The sequence below is a fragment of the Macaca thibetana genome, chromosome 5 (genome assembly GCF_024542745.1).
Source record: "Macaca thibetana thibetana isolate TM-01 chromosome 5, ASM2454274v1, whole genome shotgun sequence".
NCBI classification, from domain to species: Eukaryota; Metazoa; Chordata; class Mammalia; order Primates; family Cercopithecidae; genus Macaca; species Macaca thibetana.
The window spans coordinates 135,541,637-135,564,102 of record NC_065582.1 but is presented as its reverse complement, the minus strand read 5'-3'; the positions used below and the strand labels follow the sequence as shown (position 1 = coordinate 135,564,102).

At 43.1% G+C, this 22,466-nt stretch overlaps 2 protein-coding genes across 6 annotated transcripts in view; one reads left to right on the top strand and one right to left on the bottom strand.

Annotated features, from left to right (window-relative positions):
• MRPS18C (mitochondrial ribosomal protein S18C) overlaps positions 1 to 22,466 on the bottom strand; it is an 856,900-nt gene that overhangs the window by 114,885 nt on the left and 719,549 nt on the right. Inside the window, exon 1 of one of the 4 annotated variants that reach the window (XM_050790193.1) lies at positions 21,989 to 21,992. The exons of the other annotated variants lie outside the window; for them this stretch is intronic. The gene's annotated coding sequence lies outside the window, so the exon portion shown is untranslated. Of the gene's footprint in view, positions 1 to 21,988; positions 21,993 to 22,466 lie in introns of those variants that run through there. 4 annotated transcript variants of the gene reach the window in all.
• HPSE (heparanase) overlaps positions 8,990 to 22,466 on the top strand; it is a 40,648-nt gene continuing 27,171 nt past the window's right edge. Inside the window, exons 1-2 of one of the 2 annotated variants that reach the window (XM_050790149.1) lie at positions 8,990 to 9,317; positions 21,954 to 22,099. In XM_050790149.1, coding sequence (XP_050646106.1) covers positions 9,085 to 9,317; positions 21,954 to 22,099 — 379 coding nt within the window. In that variant the 5' untranslated portion in view covers positions 8,990 to 9,084. Of the gene's footprint in view, positions 9,318 to 15,861; positions 16,097 to 21,953; positions 22,100 to 22,466 lie in introns of those variants that run through there. The other variant, XM_050790150.1, reaches the window with a different exon arrangement.

The following is a 22,466-nucleotide window of genomic DNA, read 5'->3' as shown; positions in this document are numbered from 1 at the left end:
ACTTTTTCAAAGTTTCTTTAAAATAACTTTTTTCTTTTTTCCCTTTTTTTCTTTTCTTTTTTTCTTTTTTTTCCAAGACATGTGGTCTTGCTATGTTGCCCAGGCTGCTCTTGAACTCCTGGGCTCAAGTGATCCTCCTGCCTTGGCCTCTCAAAGTGTTGAGATTATAGGCGTGAGCCACTACGCTCAGCACGATTTGAGCTTCTCATAATATGGCAGCTGGGTTCCCAGACAGAGTATCCTAAAAAGAAGTGTCTGGATAATAACCATGCCAAGAGAATCAAGGTGGGAGCTGCGTGGCCTTTTATAGACTGGCTTCAGATGTCACATTGTGTGATTTGTTTTACTTTATTGATTAAAGCCTGCCTAATATTCACAGGGAAAGGGCATAGATCCTTGCCTTTCTATGGGATGATGGAAAAGTCAAATTACAGACTAACATGGATGGAAAACATTATTGCTACATTTAAAAAATAAAATCTGCCACACCCATCATGTACCCATCACCCAGATTCAATAACTGTTCACTCAGAGTCAATCTTGTTTTATCCATATCTGTACCTACTCCCTTTCTCCCTTGGAAGTTATGTTGAAGCCAATCCTAAACATCATGTCGGTTTACCTATAAATACTTCAGCAGATATCTCTGAAAGACAAGCATACTCGAATAGCCACAATGCCAATTTTCTATCCTTAAAAAATTAACAATAACTTGTTTAATATCATTCAGTATCCAGTCCATGTTTCCTTGATTGCCTCATAAATGGTTTTTAATAAGGTTTATTTGTTTGAGTTGGTATTGAAATAAGGTTATTTCTAGCATTCTTCAATAGGTTCTTTAGTATGAGTTTTTCTTCAGAAGTGAAAACACATTTCACTTCTGTTTTAAACCTCGAGTATCAGACTGAGGATAAAGATTTGTCTCTCCTAGCACACCTAATGCTTTTCCACCTGGTTGCAAATGAAGTAAGTTAATGAGACTCATGTTTCTTATCAATAGCATTTTCCATTTTCTATTCATTTTATAAAATAATGACAAAGTCTAACACGATATTCAAACAATTGAACAATCATGCCTATCTTAGTCTGTTTTATGCTGCTATAACAGCATACCCAAGATTGAGTAATTTATAATGAATAGAAATTGATTTCTCACAATTCTGGGGTTGAGTAGTTCAAGACTGAGAAGCCCACATCTGGCGAGGGCATTTTTTGTTGCATCATCCTATGGCGGGAGGTAGAAGGAGAGGGTGAGAGAATGATTAAAGGAGTTACACTTGTTGTTTTATAACAAGTCCACTCCTACAATAACAGCAGTAATCGATTAATAGTCTAATCGCCTCTTAAAGGCCCCACCTCCTAATAGTTACAATGGTGATTAAATTTCAACGTATGTTTTTTTGAGGACACATTCAAACCATAGCAATGCCTGGATCAACTATTCAATTAAAGTTGTAAAAACAATTGCCTATCCAGTTCTTTGGCCATTCCAACATGCACCTTGGCTGAATCTGGATGCTAAGGGTAGCCACTACAAGGCCTTAGTCACCAGTGATAAAGGAGATCTTTCACAAGGAGTGTTTCCTACACAGTCCACTTCCCTTATTAACTCCTTATTTGGAGTCCACAAAATCGAAGGTATTTTTGCCCTACTTCAAAGCACATATTTCTTGAGAGGGCCAAAAAACTGACATCTGGCCAAAAGCCAAGCACATAGCAGAAATATAGTCTACACATAATATCAGGATAGGACACTTTCTCCTAATCTACCCACCCCAACCACTTCTTTATGTTCAACGCACTTGGTAGAATTCTTCCATCTATGCTGTGATGTTATGATATATATTGGTTTTCATTCAGGGTTCCTGGCTCATAACTCTGATAGCCCCTCTTAGAGTCTTTTGTTGTAATGTTGGGTACGTTAGGCTTCAGGGGCAGGCCTCTGACCTTCTCCTGCCCTCCTTTCACCTGCCCCAAGGAAGGACTCTAATGTTTCATAATATAGTTTGGATCTATGTCCCCACCCAAATCTCAGGTCGGATTGTAATCCCCAATGTTGAAGGTGGTGGCTGGTGGGAGGTGATTGGATCATGGGGCAGTTTCTTATGAATGGGTTATCACGATCCCTTCAGTGCTGTTCTCATGATAGTGAGTGAGTTCTCCTGAGATCTTGTTATTTAAAAGTCTGTAACTCCTCACCAATCTCTCTCTTCCTCCTACTCTAGCCATGTGAAGTGCCTGGCTCCCCCTTTGCCTTCTGCCATGATTGTAAGTTCCCTGAGTCCTCCCCGGAAGCTGATGCTGCTATGCTTCCTGTACAGTCTACAGAACCACGAGACCATCAAACCTCTTTTCTTTATAAATTACTGAGTCTCAGGTGTTTCTTTTTCCCTTTATTTTCTTTTTCATTCTTAGGTATTTCTTTATAGCAGTGTAAGAATGGACTAATACATTCTGCCTTTCTGATTGTGGGTGTTAAGACCCTCTCCAGAGAGACTCCTGCAGTATACCTTGGGGGAGGGAATGCTGACATCCTGAAGTTTCCATAAACACCCAAGAGGACTGCGTTCAGGGAGCTTTCAGATAGCTAAATATGTGAGGGTTCCTGGAGGGTGGCGCCCAGGGAGGGCGTGGAAGCTCTGACCCCTTCCCCGGACCTCACCCTACACATCTCTTCACCTGTATCCTTTGTAATATCCTTTATAATAAACCAATAAATGTAAGTAAGTATCTTTCTGAGTCCTGTGAGCCACTTCAGCAAATTAGTCAAACCCAAAAAGGGGGCCATGGAAACTCCAACTTGAAGCTGGTTGGTGAGAAGTTTCAGAGGCCCAGACCTGGGACTCCTGTGGAAGGGTGAGGCAGTCTTGGGGACTGAGCTCTCAACTTGTGGAATCTGACACTATCGCCAGGTAGATAGTGTCAGAACCGAATTAAAGGACACCCAGCTGGTGTCTGCTGCTTGGTGTGGGGAGGAAAACCACACACACCTGTGGTCACAGAAGTGGTCTTATGTCGATGATTGTTGTGGTTTGAGAGTAGAAGAAAAAGCACAGTTAGAGAGAGAGTTTTCCGTACACACATATGCCCTGTGTTTATACCGTATATACCATTTACAGAGCCTGAGGGCAACATAAATAATGTACCCCTCAATTCACTTTATTATGCTTTTTTTGAAATGAGTATAATTAACATCTTGCAGGGCCTTCATATGCCAGAGACAGGTGACCAAACTCGGGCAGTCAGCTCTTTAGGGACTTTCGAATGACCCCTCAGCCTACAGGATAATAATCTAGCTGGTTAGAGTGTATGGTCACTGAGTTTATTTGCTCTTGCTCTAGGGACACTTCCTGCTTTCTCTGGCATCCTCTAGTTTACTTGCTGATACCCAGTACCCAGTTGCCCACAGGCACAGAGAGAAATATATATTAATTGTGTGTGTGTGTGTATAAGCTTGTGTGTATAAGCTTATGTGTATATACATGTATGTAGGCATATATATAAGCGTAATTTAAAAAATAGAAACTCTGTATCTATAGAGAAATGCACATCCATGTTCTACGACAGGCATCTATATAGCAGAGGAAACAGAACATTTATAGCTTGCCCCTTAAAAATACGAATCTGAGGCCGAGCATGATGGCTCACACCTGTAATCCCAGTACTTTGGGAGGCCAAGGCAGGCAGATTGCTTGAGTCCAGGAGTTCAAGACCAGCCTGGGCAACATGGCAAGACCGTGTCTCTACAAAAAAACACAAAAATTAGCCAGATGTGGTGGCATACGCCTGTGGTCACAGCTACTCTGGAGGCTGTGGCAGGAGGATCATTTCATCTCGAGAGGTGGAGGTTGCAGTGAGCTGAGATCATGCCACTGTATTCCAGTGTGGGTGACAAAGTAAGAGCCTGTCTCAAATAAATAAATAATTTAATTTAATTTAATTTAAACATTAATCTGATCCTATCACAGCACCTCTTGAAGCCCTTTCAATGGCTTCTCATTGCTCTAAAAGTACTGCAAGGCTCAGCAATGTTTGTTCCTATATCCCCAGCTGCCCCCTTGTTCTCTCTGATCCAGACACCCCAGCCTTCTCTCAGTCCCCTCACTCTCCATGCTCTCACACACCTCAGAACCTTTCCACAGGCCATTCCATTAGCCTTGAATGATTTCCCTCTACCTAGTTGTCTACTCACCTTTCAGATCTTAAGTGTCACATCCTCAATGGCCCCATTCCCCAAATAGAAATTCTCCCTCATACACATGTAAAGCACCATGATCACCTTTGAAGCACCTACCGAACTTGCAATTTCACTTTTGCATGATATTTTAAAATTTATTATTATTATTATTATTTTGAAACAGAGTCTGTCTCTGTTGCCTAGGCTGGAGTGCAATGGCGCAATCTTGGATCACTGGAACCTCTGCCTCTCGGGCTCAAGCAATACTCCTGACTCAGCCTCCTGAGTAGCTGGGACCATAGGCACATGCCACCACATCAGCTAATTTTTTGTATTTTGGGCAGAGATGGGGTTTCACTACGTTGCTAATGCTGGTCTTCAATTCTTAGAGTCAAGTGATCCACCTGCCTCAGCAGTGAGATTACAGGTGTGAGCCACCACCAGCCTGTGATTTTTAAAATACCTTCTACTTCCTCAGTAAAACTTCAGAGCACAGGAACCATCCCTCCTTGCTGCTTACAGTTGCCTAGCTCAGTGCTTGGTACATGGTAGGCACCCAATAACTATTTGAATGAATAGATGAATAAATGAATATGTGAAAGCACCTTGTAGAACACCACACATGCAATAGATGTTAACTTCCTTCTTTTCACCATTCAGCAAAAATTTTTGCTTAATTTCTCCTTGCTTTGAAATATAGTTTGATTGGCAAATAATTAAAAGCAAAACTTAACTTTAGAAAGTCATAACCCAATAACTCAAAACAACACATTTGTAACTATTTATTTGCCTGGAGATAACTACAAATGCCTAAAAGTTTGCCTCCATTCAGAGAGTTCTACATTAGAAAAGTCTTAATTTTCTAAACAGACAAGTGATAAGATTATCATTTTCTGAAAATATCCTGAAATCAGTCTGTTGTTTTACAGGTGTTTGTAATTGTTGACCAGATAAACCTTGTGTGAATCCCTAAAAACCCACTGCCAGTACTGAAAATCAATCCACAGGCCACATGGAAATGATATCACATTATAATTATTTTTTGTATTTTTATGCATTTATTTTTTATTTATTAATATTCTTTGAGATAGAGTCTCACTTTGTTGCCCAGGCTGGAGTGCAGTGGCATGATCATGGCTCACTCCAATCTCTATCTCCCGGGCTCAAGCAAACTTCCCACCTTAGCCTGTGAAGTAGCTAGTATGACAAGTGCATGCCACCACATCCAGCTAATTCAAAAACACTTTTTTTTTAGAGATGGGGTCTTGCTATGTTGCCCTGGCTGGTTTCAAACTCCTGGGCCCAAGCAATTCTCCCTCCTCAGCCTCCCAAAGCACCGGGATTACAGGTATGAGCCACTGCACCTGGCCCTATAATTAATAAAGGGTTGACATAAACTTTCTAGTTCATTTAAAGTTTTTTATCTCTAAATCACTGTCATCACATAATTTGTGAGTCCGTAAATCTGGGTGAGATAGTGGAAAAACTCTGGGCTTGGAATCAGAAAGCTGTAAACCTACTTTACAAGGTTATTGCAAAGATTAAGTGGGGGTAATAATTTTGTTAAAAATAATCTCTCATCTGTTAAACACATACCTCACGTTGTAGATGGAGCTAACTCTGTTACATTATTATCAATTAATTCTTTAAAAATAGACTATGGGCCAGGCATGGTGGCTCATACCTATAATCCCAGCACTTTGGGAGGCCGAAGTGGGTGGATCTCTGAGCTCAGGAGTTTGAGACCAGCCTGGGCAACATGGAGAAATCCCATCTCTACCAAAAATGCAAAAAATTAACAGGGCATAGTGGGGCACACCTGTGGTCCCAGCTACTTGGGAGGCTGAGGTGGGAGGATTGCTTGAGTGTGGGAGGTGGAGGTTTCAGTGAGCCAAGATCACACCACTGTATTCCAACTTGGGTGACAGAGTGAGACTCTGCCTCAAAAAACAACAACAACAACAAAAACTTATGAAATATGTATTATTACCCTACTATGCAGATGAAGAAATTGAGGCTCTTGGAGATTGACAATCTGGCCCAAGATTGTACATCCCATCAAGCTGCAGGGCTAAGATGCATGAAAAAGGGTTCTAGCTAGGATGTATGTAGCTGTAACTTGCTATAAAAATTAAGATGTCTTATTACAAAATATCTCTGAAATGACAGTTCCTATTAATATTCCTATATGTTCCTCCTTCCTGTGTATCCATATCAGACATCCTTATCATCCTTATCAGATATTGTAAATCAAACCAAATTAGAGGCAGGGAGGAGCCTAATCTCAGCCATCAGACCATCATGTGTGCAAATTGCTTCTCTGCCCCCTTGTTTTTGTTTTCCCAGTTTCTTTTCTTTTTCTTCTTTCTCCCTTCCTTCCTTCCTTCCTTCCTTCCTTCCTTCCTTCCTTCCTTCCTTCCTTCCTTCCTTCCTTCCTTCCTTCCTTCCTTCCTTCCTTCCTGCCTTCCTTTCTTCCTTTCTTTCTTTTTTTTTTTGACAGGGTCTTGATCTGTCTCCCAGTGTGCAGCAGCGTGATCTTGGCTCACTGCAATCTCTGCCTGCCATGTGATTCTTATGTCTCAGTCTCCTAAGTAGCTTGGATTATAGGTCTACACACCACTCCTGGCTACGCCATGTTGCCCAGGCTGGTCTTGACCTCCTGGGCTCTAGTGATCTGTCCACCTTGGCCTCCCAAAGTGCTGGGATTACAGGTGTGAGCCATCACACCCGGCCCCCAGTTTCCATATTAGTAACTCCCATGTAGACCACAAGGATGCACCATTTAGAAAACTTGCAATGGTCCACTTTTCAAATCACCCAAATATGTTAAAGAAATTGGTATGACTGTTGACTCACAACAGGAGGCAGGGGCATGGGGTGGGGTGTAAGATTAATGTCGTGACAAATGTGGAAAAGAAACTTCTCCTGTTTTTCCAACTCTATCTCTGCTACCATATTATTACACTCTTCTGGTAGTGTGGTGTTTATGTGTGAATTTTTTTTCTTATATATACAGTAATTGTAGGATATAAACCTGATTCCAGTTGCAAACTTCACTATGAGCTTAGCTTTTAAGTTGCTTAAGAATAGTTGGATCTATGCAAATAATGATAATTATTATTATCTGAAGAGAGTGGCTCATTTTGTCACCCAGGCTGGAGTGCAGTGGTGTGATTAAGGATCACTGCAACCTCCACCTCCCAGGCTCAAATAAACCTCCCACCTCAGCCTCCCAAGTAGCCGGGAATACAGGCACGGCCCACCATGTCCGGCTAATTTTTTGTATTTTTTGTAGAGATGGGGTTTCATCATGTTGCCCAGGCTGGTCTTGAATTCCTGGGCTCAAGCAATCCTCCCACCTTGGCCTCCCAAAATGCTGGCATCACAGGCATGATGGCATCACTGGCATCACATGCCATGCCTGGCCTGATCTATGCAAATTTTCAAAATAATCAATTTTTATTTGTTGCTTTATTGGTGGTACAATCTCCAGTGGAAAAATCTAAGGGTTTTGGTGTTATTTGCTTACTCAACCAATATTTATTAGACTCTTACTAAGCACCAAGCATGGTCACATGCCTGAGCTGTGGCTAGCACAGTGTATAAGACAAACTTAATCTCTGTTTTCGTGGAGCGTATAATCTAGTAGATGAAGCCTATGTTGAGCAACATCACAATACTAACAAATTGAGGATGCTATGAGAGTGTCTAACAAATTGAGTGTAACAAATTGAGGATGCTATGACAGTGTGCCATGGGGACTTCAGCCACCTGGGGATTGAGAGAAAGCTTCCTTGAGGGAAGGTACATTTCACCTGAGACACACTGCCGTCTGCTCTAGGTTTTGGGTTTTGTAACTGCATTCACATCCCGATTCTGACACTTCACCCAGTTATTGTCTCAGAGCTTGGGTCCGCAGGTGTAAAACAAGGACAGTATGAACCTTGGCAGGGTTGTGAGAAGGGGAGAGAACACAAGTAAAGCACCTGTATCAGGCATACAGTAGGCATTAAGTGTGCAATGCTTGCTATGATTATACATCATTGTAAGCGTCAAGAGAAAGTTGAAGAAAAGTCTGACTAACAGCGAAAGATAAATGTGCAGAGGAGAAATTTGTCAAAGTTTCCAAATTCAGGGGCAGTCCATATTCCACATTTTGTTTGGGGGCTTCAGGTCCTGAGTTCCAGACATTGGAGCAATTAACAGTTTAAGATTGCTAAATATTGTCTTCAAGAGAAGTTGATAAGGAATTTTGGGTGGTTGATCTCTTTCTAGCAGCAGTTTAGCGTATGCTGAGGCCAGATTTTTTCAAGCAAAAGTAAAATACCTAAGAAACTGCCTGGCCAGAGGACAATCAGATTTTGGCTGGCTCAAGTGACAAGCGTTTATAAGCTAGATGGGAGAGGAAGGGATGAATACTCCATTGGAGGTTTTACTCGAGGGTCAGAGGGAGACCCGGCGCCACCAGAATGGGACCTGGAAGTGGGAAACGCTGGGTTCCCACGAGAGCGCGCAGAACACGTGCGTCAGGAAGCCTGCTCGGGAATGCCCAGCGCTGCTCCCCGGGCGCTCCTCCCCAGGCCTCCTGGGCGCTTGGATCCCGGCCATCTCCTCACCCTTCAAGTGGGTGTGGGTGATTTCGTAAGTGAACGTGACCGCCACCGAGGGGAAAACGAGCAAGGAAGTAGGAGACAGCCGGGCAGGCGGGGCGGGGTTGGATTGGGAACAGTGGGAGGGATGCAGAAGAGGAGTGGGAGGGATGGAGGGCGCAGTGGGAGGGGTGAGTAGGCGTAACGGGGCGGAGGAAAGGAGAAAAGGGCGCTGGGGCGCCGCGGGAGGAAGTGCTCCAGTGCTCGACTCTCCGCTGCGCGGCCGCTGGCGGAGGGGAGCTGCCAGGTGAGCCTAAGATGCTGCTGCGCTCGAAGCCTGCGCTGCCGCCGCCGCCGCCGCTGCTGCTGCTGCTCTTGGGGCCGCTGGCTCCCCTCTCCCCGGGCGTCCTGGCCGGACCTGCGCAAGCACAGGACGTCGTGGACCTGGACTTCTTCACCCAGCAGCCGCTGCACCTGGTGAGCCCCTCGTTCCTGTCGGTCACCATCGACGCCAACCTGGCCACGGACCCGCGGTTCCTCATCTTCCTGGGGTAAGCGCCAGCCTCCCGGTCCTGTACCCTCTCCTGTCCTCCTGACACCTATGTCTGCCCCGCCAGCCACTCTCTTTTTGCGCGGAAACAACTTCACACCGGAACCTCCCCGCCTGCCTCTCCCCACCCCACTTCCCGCCTCTCATTCTCCCTCTCCCTCCCTTACTCTCTGACCCCAAACCTCTTTTTGGGGGGTATCATTTAAAAAATAGATTTAGGGGTTACAAGTGCAGTTCTGTTCCATGGGTATATTGCATTGTGGTGACATCTGGGCTCTTAGTGTAACTGTCACCTGAATGGTGTACGTTGTATCTAATAGGCAATTTCTCATCCCTCATCCCTCTCTCACCCTCCCCACCTTTTGGAGTCTCCAGTGTCTACTATTCCACTAAGTCCGTGTGTACACATTTTTCGCGCCCACTCTAAATGAGCCTTTTTGTTTCATTCATTCTGTAAGTATTGAGTAAGCACCACCTAAGGTCAGGTATAAGTGGAAATTTGAAAAAAGAAACTGCCCACTTGCCCCAGTACTTCCCTCGCCAGGAGGAGGGAAACTGGGCAGGTGCACCTGGAGGCCTGTGAATGCTTGAATTGCTGTGCAGTGTAGGACAAGTAAGATTGTGCATAGGCTTCTGTCTTTTAAACTCTGTTAGGAGATTTCTTTTTCTTTTCTTTTCTTTTTCTTTTTCTTTTCTTTTTTTTTTTTTTTTTTTTTTTTTTTGGCAGCTGCAAAGGGCATCTAGAACAAGAATAAAAATCTAAATATTCAATAAATGAGACCTAGGAGACTACTTCAGTGACTTACAAAGTCCTAATAAAATGATGTCTCTCCAAAATGGGGCTGCGAAATGTGGTGCTGCCTTATCAACTCCAAGTTTTGTTCTTGCCTGAGAAAGAAGGAACCTGATGCAGGTTCAAGCCTTCTGCCCTATAGCTGTTAGGGAATATGGGTAAGTTTAGAACTCAATTTAGAATCCAATCCTTAGCTAGGTGCGGTGCCTGTAATGCCAGCACTTTGGGAGGCTGAGACAAGAGGATTGCTTGAGTCCAGGAGATCAAGACCAGCCTAGGCAACGTGGCGAAGCCCCATCTCTACAAAAAATTTAAAAATCAGCCAGATGTGGTGGTGTGTGCCTGAAGTCCTAGCTACTCAAGAGGCTGATACAGGAGAATTGCTTGAGCCCCGCTGGTCAAAGCTGCAGTGAGCTGAGAGTGAGACTGTGTCTCACAAAAATCATCCATTCCTTGAGGATGTGGTCAAAGGTCATCATAGTCCATTTTCCCTTCAAACATTCCTTGGACTACAACCCTCCTCATTTCTGCATAATCCTGATATCTTCTATATTTTTGCCTTTTTCTTCATATTTTATAATTTCATATGACTGGGAGACTAAGATCCATGACTCCAAGATGGGGAGCTACAGCGACAATCCCAGGTCTTCTGGTCTCTTATTTAGGCCCTGGGAGCCTCCAGAGTTGGCCACATCTTGACCAGCCCAGATGGAGGGAATGATCACCACTATCTCACCTCTGTGTTAAATACCTAGGTGCTGTCCTCCCTGAGCCCACACGATAGTTGCCAGTGCTAATTTAATGGGTAGTGTACTGGTTAAGAGATGGACAGACCGTCCTGGCTTGACTCTCAGCTCTGGCAAAGATGAGTGGCTTGGTTTTTCCATGTCTCTTGGCCACACCAACCTTGATTTCTTCCACTGTAAAATGGAATTTCTCAAGCTTGCCTCAAGGATTATTGCCCGAAGATTTGATGATATGGTAAGAGCTTCACAGTGTTTGGCCCATAGTAAGTGTTTGACATTCAAACGAATTGTTTCTTCCTAGGACATGGTGAGCATTTGGTAGCCATTCACCAGTTTTCTGTTTTCTTTGGATCATAGTTAACCGCTCCTTTCCCTTGTGGCACTAGAATTTTCTGGTGGGGAAGAATCCTCACTTTTTGCTCTTCCTTTTAAGGATAGGAAGCTGATACTAGGCAGCAACTAGTTGGGGGATAGGAAGATTACTCCAGAGAAATACTGAACCACAGGGCTCCAGATCTCAGGACCCTGGTCTTAGCTTGCTGGAGTGTGGGGCAGTGGGTGGGTGGGTGAGGGGGCGGGTTTACTGAAAACGTGTGTGAAGTAGATGTCCATTTACCGAAATGTGAGGACCCAAGGCCTCTTCTACTGCTGTAGCCAGCATATTCCCCAACCTCTCCCCAAGAAAGGACAGACGTGGGTTCACCTCTGGAGTAACAGGTCCTAAAGAAAAAACATACAGTATGACTTCCAGGGTCTGGGCCTGATCACCCAGCAGTCAAAGCTCCCCGTAATTGACTGACACCCCTCTAACACGTAGAACTTCCAATCTGCAACTTAGTGAGGATGATACCTTTATTCTTCTTAAATACATCTCTTCATTTCCCAGAGCACCCTTTCTCCCCCCTCCTCTGCACCTTTTTGTTAAACACTGGAGTATAATGAAATACCAAGAGAGCATAACGTGTGATGCATAAAACTTTCTTTCTGGTTTACAAGACAGTTTATTCTTGTCTATACTTGCTTCTCTCCAAGGCTGGCTTCTGTCTAAAAGAGGCAGGAACCCCCCCTCCTCATCTAAGACCTAGCTTCTAAATTGGAGTGTGAGGGTCCATCTCCCCAGGAGGGGCACAGGGCCCAAGCAGCCCAGCCATCTCAGAAGACAACACTAAGCTTTGTATGGGTCCACAGTAGAGGAGAGTAAGACGCCTGTTGTTTAATTTATTACAGTTCCTCAAAAGTGAAGATGTGTGGGCGGGATGGCAAGAGCTGAGCAGACGAAAGCTGAAGGAATAAGGAAAGAGAGGAGGACACAAACAGCTGACACTTCCTCAGTTCTTGTCATTTGCCTGGCTCTGTTCTAAGCACCTTCTAGGTATTAATCCATTTAGTCTTGGCTACAACACTATGAGGTTGTATCATCCCCATTTTATCATCCCGTTTTAAAATGAAGAAATTGAGGCTCAGGGAGATTAAGTAACTTGGCTGCCGTTTGAAACTAGACTCTGATCACATGAGATAATAATGCCCATAAAAAGGGAAAGCAGATTATATTTTTTAAAGGAAAGAGAGTAGGATATGGTAGAAAAAGATTGTTTGGAAAGGAATTGAGATATTGATATAATGAAAAGAAGCATTCACATGAGAGTAACAGTTTCAGGGCCCAACCCTTCATCTAAGGTACTTCAAAGAGGCCTAAGCAAACTTAGTCATATGGTGTGGTTCTAGCCTCCATGAAGGCAAATACGTTGTGTACAGCCCAACTGCACACAAAACTGAAATACCAATGATAGAGCAATCTAAAATTTAAAAAATAGAACTTTCAATTTGTCGTCTTCCCAGAGGGACTTAATCAAGAAACCAATCAAAATACTTCCTAAGCCCAACTGTGTGCAGAACTCCAAAGAGAGCCTGGCCCTGAATCAACACTGTCCAATGGAAATATAATATGATGTGGGCCTCATATGCCAGGTCATATGTAATTTTAAATTTTCTAGTAGCCATATTAAAAAGGTAAAAGGAAACAAGTGAAATTAATTTAATAATTTTATTTAGTTCAATATATCCGAAATGTTTTCTCAGCATATAATCAATATAAAAATATTAATGAGATATTTATTATTCCTTTCCTCAAACCAATTCTCCATAATCTGGCATGTATTACTTATCGCACTTCTCAGAGTATATTTCTTTTTTTTTTTTCCAAGACAGTTTTGCTCTTGTCACCCAAGCTGGAGTACAATGGCATTACCTTGGCTCACCGCAACCTCTGCCTCCCAGGTTCAAGTTATTCTCCTGCCTCAGTCTCCCAAGTAGCTGGGACTAGAGGTGTATGCCACCACGCCTGATTAATTGTGTATTTTTAATAGAGACAAGATTTCACCATGTTGGCCAGGCTAGTCTCGAACTCCTGACCTCAGGTGATCTGCCCACCTCGGCCTCCCAAAGGTTTGGGATTACAGGCATGAGCCACTGCACCTGGCCTCAGATTAACTATGTTTCAAGCACTCAGTAGCCACATGTAGTTAGTGCTATGGTAGTGGACAGTACAGATCTGCATTTCAGTTAAGACACATATGCAAGCATAGTTCACTAATGCACGGTAAAAAAAAAAAAAAAAAAAAAAAAGTATAGTGCTGAGTTAGTGGTAGAAATCCTAACTACTGCAGAGCAAAAGTGGTACGAACAGCAATCTCAGTGATAATGCAACCAACCATGTTTGCTTTTCATTGCAATTTGCTTATTTTCCTTCAGCAAAGTTTATCTCTTTTTGCCAATTCAATAAATATTTACTGATAAAAACTTTCAATATTAGATTCTTGCATCTTTGTAGACAGAGTTGCTTTTCCCATTTGGAAAATTACTTATCAATGTAAACACATGTTTTGATAACCAGTGTTGGAAAGAGGCGCAGACCCGCCATGTGCCTACTGATGGCAGAAATATCCACGGCCAAAGGGAAACAAAGGGCTGGGGGCAATCACACACCTCATGTCTCCTAACTCCTGGGAAGTGCTGTCCCTCTGATTGAGCTCTTATCATCCCTTCCCCACTAACCCTATCCACTGTGCCCTGGAGCCCTTTGCGGGGTAACCCTGCTCTGTCCTCCTCACAGAATATCTCCTGTACCTCCTTGTCCAAGCTACAGCTTGGTTCTTCTCTGAATACACCGTCTTCCCTGTAGCCCTTTTGAGTAGTGGCTGCACATTCTCCCATAGTCCAGTTCTTTTCCCGTTCTCCAGTCCGGCTTCTGGATGACAGCCCACTAGTTTGAACTCCACACTGCTGTAGTTCAAATCTCTTTTGATTTGTTACCTTGGGCAAATTACCTCCTTTTGTTCAGATTCCTTGTTTGTAAAATGACGATAATAATGCCACTTGCTTCATTGGGTTGTTTTGAAATTAAGTGAAAGAAGGCAGGTCAGTTCCCTACACACTCAGTACAGACTAGGCTGATGAGCATTACGGATGATGCCATGATGCAGTATGTGGTTCCTCATCTCCACATCCGGCTCTCATCCAGTGCTCCTGCTCACGGCACTCTGTCCTCCTCTTACTTACTCTCCCTTATTAACTGAAGACTGGCACTGATCTCACAGTTTCCTCTCCACTTCTAAGTCTCACCATCATCCTAGATGACTTCAAGTCACCTAGATAAACTGTCTCAGTTTCTTCACTCTCACATTTTTTTATATGTTGTAACAGATAATGTTACACTCAAGTTGTAACAGAACCAGCTTGTCCAGCTCATGGAATGTATGCGTTTCCTCTCAACTCTGTATTCAGTGACATCCTGTGGGTATCTGCAAATCAGACAGTGATTTGCACTGGTGAGAATATTTACCATGGAAACTGGCAAATACTAAAAAGCAGGGCACCTTTTTTTCTGAGAGCCAGACCACAGCTCCTCTACTCCGTAGCACCCATCATAACAATTTTTAAATACCTCCACTGAACAGCTTCCTCCTGTCTCTACTTCTTCCATATCTGATTTGAGCTTCTTAATTTATCACGTGAACCACTTTTGTGATAATAACCCCAAATCCCTGTTCCATTGTTCTTCCAGCTAAAATCCTAAAATCCTAAACCTGATTTAGTCCAAGCATATTTTCTCTCTTTGGAATCTACAGGGTGGCCCAAAAATGTGGAAATTGAAATATATTACTTATTAATTTTAATGCATATTAATAAGCCATTTTAATGCCTCATTTCCAGTCTCAGTGGCCAACCTGTATAGCTGGGCTAGTGAGCTCTGGGGGAGTGGACAGTTTCCCAGCCACATAGACTGACGTTGCACCAAACATTTTTTTAGCTTCCAGACTTCCCTGGCCCTTAGTGTTACCCTTAACTCTCCATTTCTCTGCCTTTCGCATTGTCTACTTTTAAAAAATCTCTGACTCCACCTTCACCTTATCATTCTTAGCACATCACCATACTTCTGCTTCCCAAAGAAAATGAGCAATTACTTCCTTTTCCTTTTCCTCCTGTCATCAAATCTGCAGACATGTCATGCCTAAGTCCAGCTTTCCTCCTTTCTCTGATCTCAGTCCGCTTCTTCCAGTTCTGCTCTGAATCCCGTCCCCTCCCCAACCCCCAAGGACTTTGCTCTGTCAGTCACCTCTTCCCTCTCCTGTATCTTCAACCCCTCCCTTTTTACTGGCATCTTCCCCGCAGCATAGAAGCATCCCCAAGCCTTTCCCATCTCAATCACCTCCTCGCGCACTGTCTCTGCAGAAACCACCCCGTTTCTGCCCTCCCCTGGGCAGCCAGTTCTTGCTGTTCCGCCCGCATGATGCCACCATCGTTACGTCACTAAAATCAATCTCTCTGACATCATCAATGGCCTTCCTGTGTTGGGAAACCTAATAAATACTTTATCTTATTTGGTCTTTGTTATGGGTTGAATGAGGTCACCCAAAATCCATATTAGAAGTCCTAACCCCCAGTACCTCAGAATGTGACTTTATTTGGGAATAGGGTCATTGCAGATGTTATTAGTTAGGATGAGGTCATACTGGAATGTGGTGGACTCCTCTTCTAATATGACTGATGTCCTTATAACAAGAAATTTGGAGACATACACACACATAGGGAGAATACCATGTGATGACAGGAGTTACAGAGTTGGAGTCAAAAAGCTATGGGAACTTAGGAGAAAGACCTGGAACAAATCCTTTCTTGTGCCTTCAGAGGGAGTATGGCCCTGCCACTGCCTTCATTTCAACTTTTTGGCTTTTCAGAACTGTAAGACAATACATTTCTGTTGTTCGAACCAATTAGTTTACAGTAACTCTGCCACTGCGGCCCTAACAAACTAGTACAGTCTCTTGGAGGCATTTGGCAAGGTTGACAATGGAAGCACTCTCTTACCTCTTTAGGTCTGTCGCCTTTCTAGGAGGGGAGTGTTCTCTAACAATTCCGCTCCATCTCTCTCTCTAGCTTGTCTTAAACATTAGTGTTCCTCAGACTTCTGACCTACGCCTTTTTTTCACTTCACGTATTCCCCGGGTGGTCTCACCCACTTCCGGAAATTACTTAAATTACTGGTCATGCAGGGCTATGCTGGAAACTATTTAACAACTGGCTCTCTGGGAGAAGGGGAGACTGGTTGATGGGTTTTGCTGATTTCTGTAGTGTAAATACTCCCTCCACAGCCGGTTCCAAACTGCCAACAGTTTAACAACAGGCTCACAAAATTTCTCCGGATTTAACATTTGGCTTTCACAGGCCGACAACGTGGTACAGCCGACTCGAGCACACCTCTGCTTTCGTGTCAGAGAGAAGTAACTTATTTTTGTACAAAAGGTAAAATAAAAACACCTGCAGGCCCCCCCCTTTTTTTTTCCTTAACAAACTGCTCTAGAAATAGAACAGCTGCAGCTTCTTTCATGCGTTCCTCTGTTATTTCCACGTCACTCTGGTGGTGGGATCATTTTTCCTTTATTTTTCTTGTGTATGATTGAGATACTGTACCTTTGATCAATTTTAGTTTTGTGGCATATTTTGCAGCCATATTAAATCTAGTTTTTGTCAGAGGGCATCAATATTATTTTCTCAAAACAAGAAAATATTTCATTGCAAAAGAGATAAACAGAAAGGTCCTTAATACCAAAACTTTGAAACGTGATTTCTTTTACTTGGTAGTGTCCAAGTGGTAAACCCAGATAGCATTGAGTTTTCATTTTGTTCAGGAAACAGTCTTCGTCTGGCCCCGACTTACACTTACATCAGGCGGGCCTTGCTCATTCATTCACTGAAGTATTTCTTCAACACCAGTGGTGTGCCAAGTACTTATCTAGGTATTGGGTGGATTCTCATAAGTCAGTCAGGTCCCTGCTCTCAGGGAGCTTGCAGCAGAGATGGGGGCTGCAGTAGAGAGTAAGCCAAGGAAGTGAACAAGGAAGCTGATTTCAGAGAGCGACAAATGCTATGAAGAAAATGAAGGCAGGGCAGTGTGATGGAGAGTGAACCAAGGTGGTACAGTTTGTACCTCTAAGGACCAGGCCATGACCCAGGTCACGCACAGATGCCCGTCATGTGATGCCACAACTCCTTTTCCAGATGCTCATTTCCTCCCACTTCCCCATCTCTTGCCCAGCCGCGACTGCTTACAAATACAGCTAGAGGAATCTAAATGAGGTTCCTCTATCATCAAACCCAATCAAAATGCCAAGGAACAGAATCAGTGCCTGATGGAAGGCAGTGGAATGGGGCCAGCCTGGAGTGGTTCTCTCTGAGGAAGTTCCTCATCTTGGTTTTAGGGCCATGCATTGCGACCTGTGAGCTAGGGGTTGCCAGTCCCTGGTATTTCTACGGGACTTGCCTGTCTATATTCCCAGCCTATATGTGTCTCCTGAGTTCCAGGCACACAGGGCCAAGCACCTGATGGATGGAAATATGTTTTTTGGTGTTCCATTGGTATCTCAAATTCTACAAAACTTAGCGCCCCTTCTCCTCCCTGTTCCTCCCCATCTTCAATCTATCACCTATTCCTCATCCAGCAAATGATATTACCATCTTCCAAGGTGCTTCCCAGAAGTAATCCTTGACTCCTCCTCAACATCCAATTAATAATCAAATCTAGGCCGAGTACAGTAGCTCATGCCTGTAATCCCAGCACTTTGGGAGGCCGAAGCAGGTGGATCATTTGAGGCCAGGAGTTCAAGACTAGCCTGGCCAACAAGGTGAAACTTGTCTCATTTTTTAAAAATTATTTTAAAAACCCAAATCTATTATTTCTACTTCTAAGTGTGTCTTGAATTGATCCATCTCTCCCCATCTCTGAGCTGTCACCTTACCTCAGTCCATCACATTTTGTCTACATTAACATGACCAGAGTCTTGCTCCTTCTTTTCAGTTATTTGTACTGCAGCCTGTGATTCCTTTCTAAAATAGGTCTGGTGAGGTCACTCCAACTGCTTCAGATCCTTCCATGGCTCCCCGTTGCCCTCATATGAAGTTGGCACTCCTGGACTTGTGGCTTACGGGGCTCTCCATGATGTGGCCCTATTTGCCTCTCCATTCTGTTCTCTCCCAGCCTCTCTGCCCCCCATCTCTAGGCACCAGCCACACCCTTCTGCTCATCAGTGGTGCCAGCTTCTCTTCTATCTCTGGTCTTTGCACAGACTTTTCCCTTCACCTGGATTGCTTTCTTCAATCCTACCCCACTCTCTTTAATCTAGATAAGGTTTATTCTTTTTGAATGTCTAGCAGTGAAACCATTTCCCCTGAAAAACCTTCGCTAACCAACCTCCTACCCTCAGCCCAAAGTCTAGATTAGGAGCCCCTCTAAATGTTTCCATAGCATTTTTTAAGAATTGCCTATTTACTTGTTCGTATCTATCACTAAACTATAAATTGTATGAGAACAGTCGCTATCTCTGCCTGGTTCACCATTCATCTCCAGCAACTAGCATAATGCCTGGCGGAGTCGGCCCGCAACAAATATTTGTTGAATAAATTAACAGATGGCTTTATCTCCTTAAAATCTTGTTTTTTTCACCTATTAAAACAGACACAAAGGCCAGGTGCGGTGGCCCATGCTTGTAATCCCAGCACTTTGGGAGGCCAAGGCGGGTGAATCATCTGAGGTCAGGAGTTCAAGACCAGCCTGGCCAACATGGTGAAACCTCATCTCTACTAAAAATACAAAAATTAGCTAGGCATGGTGGTGGGTGCCTGTAGTCCCAGCTACTAGGGAGGCTGAGGCGAGAGAATCACTTGAACCCAGGAGGCAGAGGTGGCAGTGAGCCGAGATCATGCCATTGCACTCCAGCCTGGGGCAATAGAGTGAGACCCTGTCTAAAAAAAAAAAAAAAAAAAACCAACACACACACACACACCAACTTGTATAATTTAAAATATCACATGCTTGTTATGGAACACTTGTGAAATACAGGAAAGCAATGAAAAAGTCTACTATCTAGCTCACCACATAATGATCATTGCTATCATCCAGGCATACTTCTCTCGCATATAAATATATATTCTTTTATTGTTAAAATTACACTACAAGTACTATTTATTTTATTGTGGCAAAATACACAAAACATAAAAACTTGCCATTTTAACCATTTTAAGGTGTGCAGTGTGGTGCATTCACCACACTCACATTGTTGTGCCAATACCACCACTATCTATCTCAGAACTTTTTCATCTTCCCAGACTGAAACTCTGTAGTCATTAAACAGTAGTGCATCCTCTGTTTTCCCCTCCCTACAGTTTATTTTTATTTGGGTTCATACCAAACTGAAAATAGCTGCTTCTTCCTTACCTTAGATCAGCATTTCCATTTATTTAGCTGTGGTTTTGAGGATCCTATGGCAGATGCCATCCTTCCTAGAGCTCTTTGGGGCTGTCAGGTATTTCAGTCAGGGTGAATTCGGGTTGACAACATTTTAAAATCTCACTTTATTCTGAGGTTCCTAGTGCCAGAGCCCACTGTATTTTTAGGGACTCACAAGTTACAAACAAAAATATGGTAAGGAGGAATCACTGAAGTTTTACCACAAGAGACTTACATTTTGTTCAATTTCTATCTTTTGGTTTATTTCCTAAGCATAAAGAAATACTTTGAAATTCTTACATAGCATATTTAATTAAGCATGAGCACATCTTAAAATTTTAAATTTTAGATCAGATCTTTAATTCCTAAGATATTAAGAGGTGCCGGCAATTTGGCCAGGCGTGGTGGCTTATGCCTATAATCCCAACACTTTGGGAGGGTGAGGTGAGCAAATTGCTAGAGCCCAGGAGGTGGAGGTTGCAACGGGCTGAGATCATGCCATTGTACTCCAGCCTGGGCAATGGGAATGAAACCCTGTCTCAAAAAAAAAAAAGAAGAAGAAGAAGAAGGAGAAGGAGAAGGAGAAGGAGAAGAAGAAGAAGAAGAAGAAGAAGAAGAATTGGCAATTAGTGCTCCAAGAATAATTTCCTGACTTGAAATAAACCTACATGTAGACAAACTAATTAGGCCATTCCAAGAGTTACTAGCATTGGTTTAATATGTTTTCAGAACATTCCAGGAAGCAGTGTGGCCAGCCTTGCATGTTTGATACTTCAGAAATGTATGACAGGTGTTTCTCTTACCCAGGTCTTCTGTTCTCTTAGTTTTGCTCATATAAATATTTATGAACATCCTCATCTTTTTGAGGGAGGGGATTATAGATCATTCTAATTCCATTTTCTAGCATTTGGTACCATTCTAAGCACATAATAGGCACCTATTCGGAGCATTTTTGGTTTGACAGAATATGCATTTAGAATTGCTCAAATTAGAGGTATCAGTGATGGAAATTAGAATCCTATATAATTTTAAGTCATTTGACTTAAATACATAATAATGATTTTCCTTGGTGGGGAATGGTGAAGGGAGGTGGGAGTTAAGGAGAGGAGAAGAGATCCTAAGTCATTTATAAACTTCTCTGGAAACACAGGTGTTTGAAGACTTTTTAAAAAGTCTTGCACCAAGTCGTGTGTGTGTTTTAAATAGACTTTGTTTTTTAGAGCAGTTTTAGGTTCACAGCAAAATTGAATGGAAGGACAGAGATTTCCCATAAACCCCCTGCCCACACACATGCATAGCCTCCCTCATTATCAAAATCGCCACCAGAGAGGTGTTTGTTCTAGTTGATGAACCTACACTGACACATCATTATTACCCAAAGTCCATAGTCCACAGCAGGGTTCACTGTTGGTGTACTTTCTATGGGTTTCAGCAATGTATAATGACATGTATCCACCATTATAGTAACATATAGAGTATTTTCAGTGCCCTACAAATCCCCTGTTCTCCACTTATTCATCCCTCCCTCTCTGCATTTCCACCCCCATTTCGTGGTAACCGCTGATCTTTTTACTGTTCCATAGTTTCGGACAATCTGTTTTTCAGACAGACACAGAGCTGTCTTTCCCTTAGTTTCCATTCTGTCCCATCAATCATAAAAGGCTATGAGTTTTTTAAAGTGTTGAACACTATCCTACTTGTCAAGTTAAAGCATAAGCTCCTGGCTGGGTACAGTGGCTCATGCCAGTAATCTCAGCATTTTGGGAGGCTGTGACAGAAGCATTACTTGAAGCCAGGAGTTCGAGACCAGCCTGGGCAACAAAGCATGACCCCATCCCTACACACACACACACACACAAACACACACACGCACACACACACACACACACAAAAGCTCTTGCCAGAATTACAGCTGAAAGTTGCCCTCAGGTGCCTAGACCATCAGTCTTTCAATTAGATTCAGATTGAGATGCTTCCTGTTTTAAACAATGATTCCCTTTCTATCATGCCCAATAAGAAAAAAAATAAAAATTAAACAATACTGTCTGTAATCTCAGCTACCCAGGAGGCAGAAGCACAAGAATTGCTTGAACCCAGCAAGCAGAGGTTGCAGTGAGCTGAGATCGTGCCACTGCACTCCAGCCTGGACAACAGAGCAAGATTCTGTCTCGAAAACGAAACAATACGATTTCCTCCTCTAAGTCTTCCACAGACAAATGTTAAGAAATAGGTCCACCAGGAAAGAAGGAAGTAAGAATGTTTGACTAGATAGTCTTGGAAAAAATAGTTATACTTTCTTGCTTGTCTTCCTAACAGTTCTCCAAAGCTTCGTACCTTGGCCAGAGGCTTGTCCCCTGCGTACCTGAGGTTTGGTGGCACCAAGACAGACTTCCTAATTTTCGATCCCAAGAAGGAATCAACCTTTGAAGAGAGAAGTTACTGGCAATCTCAAGTCAACCAGGGTGAAAATTTTTAAGGATTAACTCTATATTTTAATTAACGTCAGTCTGTCATGAGAATGCTTTGAGAAAACTGTTATTTCTCACACCTAACAATTAATAAGAGATTAACTTCCTCTCCCCTCATCTGACCTTTGGAGGAACCTGAACAAAAGGAGGAGGCAGTGGGCAGGTTTCCTCAGCATGATGTTTGTCATGTTCAGTGTGAGACCTCACAAAAAAAAAAAAAAAAAAGATGTCCTGGATATAACTGAGAGCTCATTGTACTGTAAATATTAATAGAACAGTGATTGTAGCTGAAGGACAGAGCTGCTTGGAGAGAGCAAGTGGGTAGAATCGCATCAAACTAAAGAGAGTATTTCTAGCTGAA